We start from the raw sequence: 11,401 nt of genomic DNA on the forward strand, positions 1-11,401 counted from the left end.
CCCGGCTCAAATGCCTACACATTCTGTATTAAACACTTTTTATTTCTAAACGAAAAGGTAGGAACATGGCGACTGTGCGAAGCTTAGATGTTATGTATGGCAAATAGACAATGGCAAGAAGAAGGAAAATAAATAATAGTACTGTTACTGCTATGGCTCAGTTAGTGGGATGCGGGGCTCGGGAACTGGCAAGGACGGGGAGCTGACCACATGCCTCCATCTAATGTCAAGGTTAAAAATGCGTGGAACCGTACTTCTGCTACCAATACGTCTTTATGACGTGGTGCTTAATTCAGTATAAGAAAACGATTGCTTTGCTTTGCTTTGCTTTTCTTTCCTGTTACTCAATACGCTACATCTGTAAATTTGAGGTTACATCCGACCTTCGGAACCAAAAACATATTCGTCCAGCAGCTGTTAGCGAGGACCTCGTGCAAAAAGACTNCTCCATGTGGTTTTTTTCCTTCTAGTTTTCTGAGCAAAACTTTATAAGACAAAACATTACTGGGTTTTTGGACTTTTTTCATCGTCCGGTCTTCAAGAAAACAGAAAACACGACTTTTCGGAAACTGGATCTGTTTCCGTCCTCAGGTGAGGGTGCGAAGACACCTACTCAGTTGGGTCCCTTAAAAAGAGCTAATCTCAAACACTAGAAAACTTCTGTCAGATTTACACAGCTATTTAATCGCCTGAGATCAAGCATGCGTGCTATATCTCATCTTCCTGGACCTGCCTTAATAATTACATAACCAGTAGCTTGTTAATTTCTACGGCTCTCTCAGTAATATTAGGATTGTAATATAGAGAAATTTCTTTGTGATGGACCAAGAGCGGAGTTGAGCTCTGAGCACAGAATTAAGTAGGGATGCATTTTGAAAGGCTAGGAAGACAGGTCTGACGAAAGGGTAACAATTCACGCTGCCTCAAGAGGAGTGTTTTATAAAGATGTGAAATGGACTGAATTGTTTCAAGAACTACAGAAATTTGGGGCCATTTTCACTTCATTAGCAGAGTTTTGCTTATACAGCTAGGAGTGTAGATTGTCCTATAAAATGTGAAATAGATTGAACTGGCTCAGGATCCACTACAATTTCGGAGCCGTGTATCATTTCAATGACCGCGTCTATGGTCTAGTGGTCAGAGTTCCTGGCTACAGATCCTGAGGTCTCGGGTTTAATTCCCGGAGCTACGAGATTTTCTGAGAAGTAGTGGGTCTGGAACGGGGTCCATTCAGCCTCATGAGGATAAATGAGGAGTTATTTCAAGGAAATAGCGGCTCCGGTCTAGAAAATCGAGATTAATGGCCGTGGGGATCCGTTGCGCTGACCACGTCACACCCTCTATCCGCAAAAGTTTGCACTAACTTCACCGAGAAACGGTTGTCTCTGGGTCGGTATAGTTCGCTTGCGGACTACAGGCCACGGAGATTGTTTTTTGTTTGTTTGTGTATCATTTCAGTAACTTCCTTTTTGGATATGTAGTTAGGTATTAAGTCACCCTATAAGATCCGAAGTGGATTTATCTGGCTCAGTATCCAGTTAGACGTACGTAACACTCTGAACAAATCCATTGTGAGTCTAGTTCTCGAAGGACTAGCACATGTCTTCATGGAGACCCTCTTTTCTCTGCATCTCTCGAAGTGTAGCATGTAACATTCGCTTCATTTTGCTGCTCTTTCCTTCACAGCCAGCCGTATCCGTTTTCTCACTTGTTATTTCACGCAAAATCTTCGTGGTCCGATGTCTTTTCTCTTCTTTAGTGAGCTTCTCAATTCTGCATGTTAGTCGTATTAATGTACAAGTGTCACAAACTAAATTCTTGGCCTGGAATCAAATTAAAAAAGTGATCCGTCTATATATTTTCACGCTGTGGAACCAAATGTCCGGTAGATCCTACTGACAAAGGCTTGAATGGATGAACGTTATGGGTGTTGACAGATGGAAGTTAATTTGCAACATAGTCATGTATGCTATTTCATTTTTTCCTTATAGCACATTTCATTGCTTCATGTTTTAAGGTTCGGCCACACAGAGCGCTACGTACGCTACGTACGCTATGTTCCCTATGTTAGCTGCGTCGCAGAGAGTACACAGCGTACGTAGCGTACGTAGCGAATATAGCGTAGCGCTTGTGTGGTCGAACCTTAAGAACCACAACGTGGCACAAGGTTTACGTCGGTCTTCCCTGCATTGCCTTTTATGTGGGAGTACCCTCGTCTAGGTTAAACGAAAGCAAGTTAAATGTTTGTTATGGAGACCGTGGTGTGAAGCTTTGTATGGTTGCGTGGCCTAGCTCACTAGTGTGGTGTAATTAGGTAATTAAACGAACAGTACCAAACTAGGCTCAGCCCTGGCATGGAGTCCATATTGTTTCTTCTTTATACACACACACAAGCAGGGATCAGCAAATGATGGCTCAGTTAACAAGTCAGACAAATTCTACAAAGTGTTCAGTGGGATATTAGCTCTGAAATGCGCGAAATTAATAGGCCTAATTATAAAAGTGCCAATATTATTGAAAAGGAACTCTGCACACTAAGTTAACTTGGCCAGAGCGTTTCAGACATTGAGCTCCGCTGCCTTATTGCACTAACAACACATTTATTCAGAATGGATACTATGCATGCCAAACCTGCTGTAATTGTCCCTCACCGGCCAAATTCCCATCGCGTGCAATCATTATACAGAATGCTGCACACTATATCTGCAAGATAGGGCTAACCTTTTGATATCCGTAGATAAATAAGAAAAGGAGCATGAGAGTCTATTTAACTAATACGTGTAAATTAAAATATTTCCCACTTGCAAGTCTTGATTTCTCACTCGTCTCAGACGAAAAGACAAGTGATTTTGTTCTGCCTTGTGTGTGTGTGTGTGTGTGTATACACGGATCCTCTAGTTCATGGGTTGGACGCTAGGTTGATGATCTTGCTCTGTAAACAAAATACTGCTGTGGGTTCCAAAGAAGTGGAAACCGGATGAACTCTGGTAAAATCATCCGAAGAAGGTTGTGACCCAAAAAGTATCGTTTTCCCAACAGCAACGACAAGATTAATGCCGCCTCTGTAGTGCGACAGATCACGAGAGAGCTCAATGAAGCTAAACAAAAACTAAAAATTGAAATCCGTGGCGTCGGTAGGACACCTTGGACGGGACATCAGGCCGACGCAAGGCCGCTAGAATAAGAAAAACACAGAATAATTGCACACAGACATGCATTCCTTGAGTGGGATTCGAACCCACAATCCCAGTGTTGGAGCGAGCGAAGACAGTTCATGTCTTAGACCGCGCGGTCACTGTGATCAGCAACTAGCAGGACTGCTAATGACATATCAGGAAGCATTTAGAAGCAATGTATGTGGTACCTTGCACAGTGCGACGCCGGTGTCCAGACGGTCCATGAAGTTGTCCACATTGATGTCCAGCTCAGGGTACAACATGTTCAACCATTCGGCCAAATCCTCCTTCATCGCGTACAAGTACTCCTCGCTCGACTTGAAGGGACGGAAGGACCGCGTCTCCTTCATCACAGGTGTCACCTCCATCACGACGACAGCTGAAACATGACGAAATATATACCTGTCTCACCTGCAAACTATGTTTTCAGCGGTTCGAATTCTTGATCAAGCTATCGAATGCAATAGTTTGTCCACCGTTATCAGAAAACTACAAGTTGATGCAGGGACTATCCTAGGGGCTGGACGACCGGGTTTTATTAAAGACACAGACACAGACCCCGGAGTCTGAGAGTTCATGTCTCGCGCCGTGACTATGAAGACAGCAATCTTCAGAGAATTTCACTTCGCTATCGCGTCCAGACCGGCTGGCGTCAGTACCCACCCAGCCTCCGATCCAGGGCGCATCAGACAGAATTTTTCCGGCATAAAGAGAGGCAACGTGAAGCATATAATTCACCTACATATAATAAATAAGTTTCGTGGAGCTATACTTCCACTCCTCCATCTTCATAGTCCGTGCTCAATAAGCACAGGGACAATTTTGCTTTTTCAATTACACGGTTAATTTCGCGCCTAATGACATGGGATTAGGAGTGTGTAAGGTCGACATGAATGTTTCGATTTTAAAGCGGTAATCTGACATTTCCAAAGAGTAACTGTGGAAAACTGTAAAAAAAGAAAAATCTGACAGTTGTTGGGAGACTCCTCCTGGCTGCTCTGGGTTACGAGTAAGATGCAATCGCTGACTTGTCTGCAATATTCAGAAACAAAACTGATTTTTAAAAGGAACGTCGTACTTTGTTTGTGTTAGATTCTGTAAAATCTACGACAATTATGAATACTCCGTAGACGCACAAACGTTCGCAGCCAATGAACAGATTCCAACAAATGAACTTTTCGGAGCGCGCATGCGCACTTCAGTTGTTGCATTACATTTCTGAAAATCTTGCTATGTAAATTATTGCGTATGTATATCTACTGAATTACTCTGATCCATATAAACGCCCTTATAAAAATTCTGTACTGGAAGAATAGGAGCCGAGATAGCGTTGTCGGTGTAGCGACTGACTACGGGCTGGACGACCGAGGGGTCGGAGTTCGAGTCCCGGTGGGGTAACAAATGTTCTCCACGTCGTCCAGACCGGTTCTGGGTTCCACTCAGCCTTCTATCCAATGGGTACCAGGGGGCTCTTTCCCCGGGCGTAAAGTGACAGAGGCGTGAAACTGACCACTCACCTCCAGCTAGCGCCGAGGTCAAGAAAATATGGATCTATACATCCACTCCCCCATACTTTACTGGAAGAATATTTTTATCTTCTTGATCGAGTATCTTACGTATATTCAAACGAGATATTATGGGTTGGATTTAGATTTGTTCGCTGTTGGTTTGCGGCTAAAGAACAAATTTTTGGTAGTGGCAATTTCATAATTGTTTAAGAATCCCCATACGTTTTTACAAAGGTTCATATATCCATTAGCATTTGCATAATACAATAATACATGAATCTTATAAATTCTCCCTTTGGTTTTCCAATGAACTGTTTTCATTCCAATCCAGAAAGCACTGTATTGGACCTAAACGTGTGTGCAACATAATTCGCCAGCTTAGGGCGACAAAGTTGTCTGACAGATGTGGATCAAATTTAGGTCCTTCCGGTAACTATTTTACCGTGACGTCTGGATTAAAATGTGTCGTTGCGGACACCAGTTACAAAATTGCCTACTGTTACTGCCTGGTAACTTTAGCCGCGCGGAAAGGCAAACGCTGTTGTGGGGCACGCGAAGCTATACCCTTGCTGTGGGGCCGTTCAGAGCTACTCCCCGAGCGGAAAACATTGTCTCGGAGACCAGGAGTAGATATCGCGGAATCGATACAGTGCGGCCTTCCCACTTCAACTGACACCTCTGGCCGATTCAGGCAACATGGGACGTTTGCTCCTCTGATTCGACAGGACACGGGTGACGAAGAGAAAGCTCTCTTGGCAGCCTGCAGAGCAACAATAACGTTTTCTCTTAAGATGAAGGCAAGGAAATCGTCTCAGAATTCATCAACAATTTTACATTGGTGATATTTCAATGATTTGAACCACTTTTGCGTAAAGGATCCGGGATAGCTCAGTCGGTATTGCTATGGGGTAGACAGCCTGGGGCAAGAAATGTTCTTCTACTTCACAGTGCCCAGACTAACACTCAGACCCATCGAGCCTCCTGTCCAATGTCTACCGAGGGCTCTTTTCAAGCGACAGGAGCGTGAAGCCCACCACTCACCTCCATCCTAGTGCCGAGGTTTAAAACTGAGTGTCTCTATACCTCCACTCTCCCAAACGTCTTCATTATTTTTTGTTTAGTTAAGTAAACACACAGACAACTCTGTCTTTTTGTTTATGTACCTGACTAAATACAAATATTAGGCCGCGCCAGAGCTCAAGAGGTTAGTCGCTGGCTTCCCACCGCGGCGGCCCGGGTTCGATCCCGGGGTCTGGTCAAGTGGGATTTGTGGTGGACAAAGTGGCGCTGGGGCAGGTTTTCTCCGAGTACTTCGTTTTCCCCTGCCAATCTTCATTCCACCAACTGCTCCACAATCACCCTCACCTATCATCTGGGACTGGTACAATAGGCCAGAAGTGGCCGCAGTACAAGGGACTAAGTCCCACCCCACTAGCATTAAGAAAATACAAGTATTCACCGCGCAATTTGGCTGAAAGGGTACGGCTTCTTACTTGTATTCTGGAGGCGCTCCGTTTGGATCTTGGCCAGGTCACTGACTAACCGTCTGAGATTATTCGTTGTTTTCCCCAGTCTCTATATTCCTGGATAGACCTCAAATTAGGCAAGGCCTTCTGCTTTCACTTCTTTAATTTATTACTCGTCATTATACTACGATCCAGCGCTATACGGTAATTAAATAAAGCTCGACCACTGGGATCGTGGGCTCGAATTCCATTCGAGGCATGGATGCCTGTGTGAATTTCTTCTGTGTTTGCGTTATTTTGTGTATAGGTAGCGGCCTTGAGACGAGCTGATCCCCCGTCCAAGGAGTACTACCGACTGTTCATAGTATTAGAAACTGAAAAAGCGGCCAGGGTCCAAAGGGCTGTAGAGCCATAGAGAAAGAAAGAAAGAAAGAAAGAAAGATAGATAGATAGATAGATAGATAGATAGATAGATAGATAGATAGATAGATAGATAGATAGATAGATAGAAAAAGAAAACGCGAGTCAGTGTTTCCACAGTCACTCTAGATTCTAAGCACATTCTTTATTAGTCAATTCAGTCACAGTTAACGGGCAATTGATAAGATCTGAAAGTTTATGACGATGATGTGTTGATACAATTACTGACTTTCTGGATATTATCCATGCCCTGTTTTTATTTAAAACTACACTTCGTTGAATGACTCTGTCCTGACATAAAAAGCTATTCAGTTGAACTCAATCGATAGGTCTATTAATTAATTCCGGACTGAGTAGGTTTTTTTTTACCCGAGGACGAAGGCAGAATCCTGTCTCAGAAAGGTCATTTTAAATAGAAACATGACGTTGGATAATATCCAAAAAATCAATATCTGGCACAATTGATCTTTCTGAGTTCGTGCTGTTTATAAGGCAAGGCAGCTCTCCTACTGAGCAGTTAGATCTGCAGGCCCAGTACCGCTGTGTTCACGCCCTACCGGAAGGTTCAGCCATGGAGGATGGAGGGAGGATATGTTGTCAGCTAACCAGGACAGGATGTGGCGCTTTGTGATAACAAATGGGGGCTTCCGTTGTCGCATCCCTTCTAGACAAATTTCTCGAATTAGCTCTGCCGGCTTGCGGCGTGTGTGTGAGAAGAGGCAACAGATGTTGAGAGATCCATCGGCCAGACAAACGTCCTTGTGTATACGTAATGAAAGGTTTTGTGAAGGCCGAGTTGGTTGGACCTTGCAAATCAACACCTGTAGTCCAAGTTATTCTTGTTTACAGCTGTGCCAAGTCCTATTATAGAGAAGGTCGGGTCATGACAGATCATCAATTAATTTCATCAAGGCGGACTCTTGTTTCCAGCAATCAATTCTGCAGTGGTATCGCTTGATGAACCAACCGGCCAATGAAGTCTCAGGTGCGCATTTGTATATCATACATCCGATGCTAGATTTACACCTCTGACGAGACTACGTTAGGATGCTAATGAGCTGTTGCTAGGAACACATTTAGGTGGGAAGGGGAATGTTTGTATGTTTAAAGACACTTTCAATATTTCAGATTATGTCAACGGTAAAAGATAAAGATATCCCTAACAGGCCGTGGAGGCCCACAGGGTTGTGAGACGTCGAGACTCCCACATTTTCTAGACAGATGGCGGCGAGGTTGTCAGCCTTACGCTCCGGTCGCCTTTTACACCCCAGACAGATTCCTGATACTCAGCTGAGTTGACACCAGGGCCATATTGCGGCTGGAAGCATTAGGTAAATAACGGTAAAGTTGTCTCTGTGCTTAACTAATTAAACACTACATCATGATGGCGTATGGGGGGATGGATGTAAAAATTTTCTTGACCTGGACACTACCTGAAGGTGAGTGGTCAGCTTCACGCCCCTGCCGCTTTAACCTTGGGGAAAGAGCCCCCGTTACCCATTGGATAGGAGGCTGGGTGGGTCCCAGAGCCGGTCCGGACGACGGGGAGAGGTAAAAATTCTTGACCCTACCCAGAATCGAATTCCGAGCCCTTGGTCGTCCAGCCCTTAGCCAGTCGCTACACCGACTACGCCATCCCGGCTCCTTGGAAGGATTAGATCAATTGAAAAAATCCAAGGACCTCATCGGGAATTGAACCCGCGACTTTCCAGCTTGTAGCATAGTGCTTCAACCAACTGCTCTACCGCGTGTCCCCTTCTGACTATACAGCATCAGGTAATAGAGTGATTAGTGAAGAATGAATTGTAAAGAACGTGAAAGGAAAGGGACTTTGTTTAATTGGAATTAGCGTACAGGAATTATTCTGGAGAGACCGGTGGAAACCATGCAAAGTCTGAGTCAGGATAGCTCGTCTCCGGACCGATAATTGAAATCGAGACTTCCAAGCAAAATGCTAACTGTTCTATTGCTACGTTCGCTGGGTAAAGTGAATGTATTGTCTCACTCAATTCTCGACATATCCGATGCGGTGTAAAATAATTCAGCTAAAAATGAGTTGAAAGAGAAAGGATTAGTAACGAGATAAAAATCAACACTGCAGACAATTTGTACCACCTTAGGCGGATAGAGGGAGTCGCGTGGTCAGCGCAACGAAACCCCACGGCCTTTAATTTCGGTTTTCTAGACCTGAGCCGCTATTTCCTTGAAATAGCTCCTCAATTATCCTCACGAGGCAGAGTGGGCCCCACTCCAGACCCACTACGTCTCAGAAAAAGTCTGGTAGCGCCTGTAATCGAACCCGGGAACTCAGGATCTGTAACCAGGAACTCTGACCACTAGACCACAAAGCTGGTACTAACTTCGCTGACAAACGGCGGTCGCTCGGTCGGTATAGTTCGCTTGAGGACTCAAGCCACGGAGTTTGTTTTTAGACAACTTTTGAGTGTCGATTAAATATATCTGTTCTGTCAACACCCCCCCCCCATAGTTCCAAACTCCTTGATGCGACGTTTCTGATGATCAATTTCGTTGCAACCGATCCATTTGTGCGAAAGGACCTCGGACAACCACGAAAACTTCCTAAGTTCTTAGTTCAAAGGAGAGGAATAAACAAAGTAGCCTAAATTCAAACGCAGGCCTATCTAATAATGTTGCCTGATACTTAAACGCAAGCAACAAATGCCATTCTTGTACCAATCGATTCAACACCAGTCTTCACTTCGCTTCATTATAAATTACACCAGCTACTGCCATCTTTAGAATGTAAATATAATACGCAATAACAAAGGATGAATGGGAAGATAATGGCGCGAGAAATCTGCCGTAATAGGAACGTATCTCTGACGTAATCGTGACGTAATTAATAACGCAAATTTCTTCGATTATTGATTCACATCCGGTACGGTCGTCCGCTTGTGGTATATGCATAGTGGTAGGCCTAAGAGGAAGTCTCTTGCTAGTTAAATAACTGGCTTTATATTTACCACGACAAAGCAACAAATTATCATGTTTTTATTTACACTACTGTGCAAGTTGCCATCTAAAGGAAGGGGGAGAAACAGTTTTTAAGGAGGGACCAGTGCGTGTGCCTATCTCCTGTAAGCGGTCTAACGTTTATCGTCTTCTTCAATAGAAAAATCGTAATTTTGGGGCGAATGAGCATGGAATGGATCCGTGATGAATTTCTGGAAGATCCTTAGTAAACCTACATTGCAGATTAACCAAGTGATTTTTGACACGCTGATCAATTCCAGTGTCACTTGCTTCCACACCCTTTTCCTCCACAAAATCCTTCGAAAGAGAAAATATGTCCAAATTGTCCCTTCTAGTTTTCTGATTCATGAGCCCAACTTCCCAATAAATGCCTTCGCTTTATCAGTCAGTGTGATGACGTCAGTAACATTCCTTTGCATACTTGGTTCAGTGTGTTCCCATGGCTTCTGATGCACTTTGTTTGAGGCCTGCAGTCCGCCTTTATTTCCCGCCATTACGCGAGCTGCAACCGTGCGTACTCCAACACAGTCTGGCCAATTTCTTTTCCTCTGTTGTTGCTCTTCTTTTCATAGGTTTCCAGAAAAACATGTCTTCATTAATTGTTGTATCTTCAACATATAGCATGTAAGCTATCTAGTGACCAATTTTGCTACAATCAGTCACTTCACCACTCTGTATTGCGAAACATTTGTTTCTGTTAATACTCGTATAACACAACAATACGTAGACCTACATATATTATATTCTCGTTTACTTCCTAAAACAGCCGATGCTGTAACAGTTTGAATTCTGTAGTATGTATGACAACTCAGCTACTTCAACAAAGCAAAGGATTTTCAAAATGTTTCTCCATATTTCGTTTAAGAGAGTGTTTCATACAAACAACATTTGCGCCTCACATTCTGAGAACTTTGTTTTGTGCTATAACACCATGCAGCCCGTTGAAAGCCAATCGACGCTATGGAGGGAACATATCTCCTCCACATTCAGGATTGAAGAGTAAACCAGCCGAAACGTCAGTTGAATTTCAACAGATTACAAGGCGTTATAGCTCAGTCGGTATAGCGGCGGTCTACTGGTTGGAAAGCAGGAGTTCGACAAGGGGCCCATTTTAACATGGGTCCAGTATTATGAATGAGTTAAGATCCTTCTGAACCCTTTCCACAACACACTCTTCAGTTAACTTCGACGCAGTAGTTTCAAGTTTATGAGAAGCAGGATGTAAAAATCTGACTTTGTGTTTCACTTCTTGCCGTCAGGTTAGGTTTACACAGCGCAACACGATTACTTACTTACTTACTTACTTACATAGTTACTCACTCACTCACTCACTCACTCACTCACTCACTCATGGAGCTGAGCCCTTCTGGAGGAGCCGCCAGTTCTGCAGCTACTCAAGAATTTCCCAGCATTTTATGGAACCCGAAGGTTCATTACCGTGTTCACAAGAGCCCTCCACTGGTCCCTATCCTGAGCCAGATCTATCCAATCCATACCAACCCATCCTATCTCTCTAAGATCCATTCTAATATTGCCCACCCACCTACGCCTTGGTCTTCCCTGTAGTCTCTTTCCTTCTGGCTTTCCCAGCAATATCCTATACGCATTCCTCGTCTCCTTCATTCGTGCTACATGCCCTGCCCATGTGCAACAGGATGCTTCAATAAAATATCGGAACATGAACAGTTCGTGACGATGGTATTAATAGAGTGATAATTTGTTTAGACATCTGTCATCAGTAGTGCTACTTAAAATGACGTTTGGGAGACTGAACCCTTGTGTCCGAAACTGCGTTTAAAACCGGGACGGTGGATAGTGTCAATAACAACTGACTGTA

The 11,401-nt window shown here is 43.9% G+C and overlaps 1 protein-coding gene across 2 annotated transcripts in view; it reads right to left on the reverse strand.

The window, feature by feature from the left end:
• The window catches only part of LOC111874427 (GAS2-like protein pickled eggs), a 116,877-nt gene that overhangs the window by 86,910 nt on the left and 18,566 nt on the right, over nucleotides 1-11,401 (reverse strand). For both annotated transcript variants that reach the window (XM_023869926.2, XM_023869927.1), the window contains exon 2: nucleotides 3,365-3,555. In XM_023869926.2, the coding sequence (XP_023725694.1) occupies nucleotides 3,365-3,544 (180 nt within the window). In that variant the 5' untranslated portion in view covers nucleotides 3,545-3,555. The remainder of the gene's footprint in view (nucleotides 1-3,364; nucleotides 3,556-11,401) is intronic.

Source organism: Cryptotermes secundus, unplaced genomic scaffold (genome assembly GCF_002891405.2).
Source record: "Cryptotermes secundus unplaced genomic scaffold, Csec_1.0 scaffold273, whole genome shotgun sequence".
Taxonomy (NCBI): Eukaryota; Metazoa; Arthropoda; class Insecta; order Blattodea; family Kalotermitidae; genus Cryptotermes; species Cryptotermes secundus.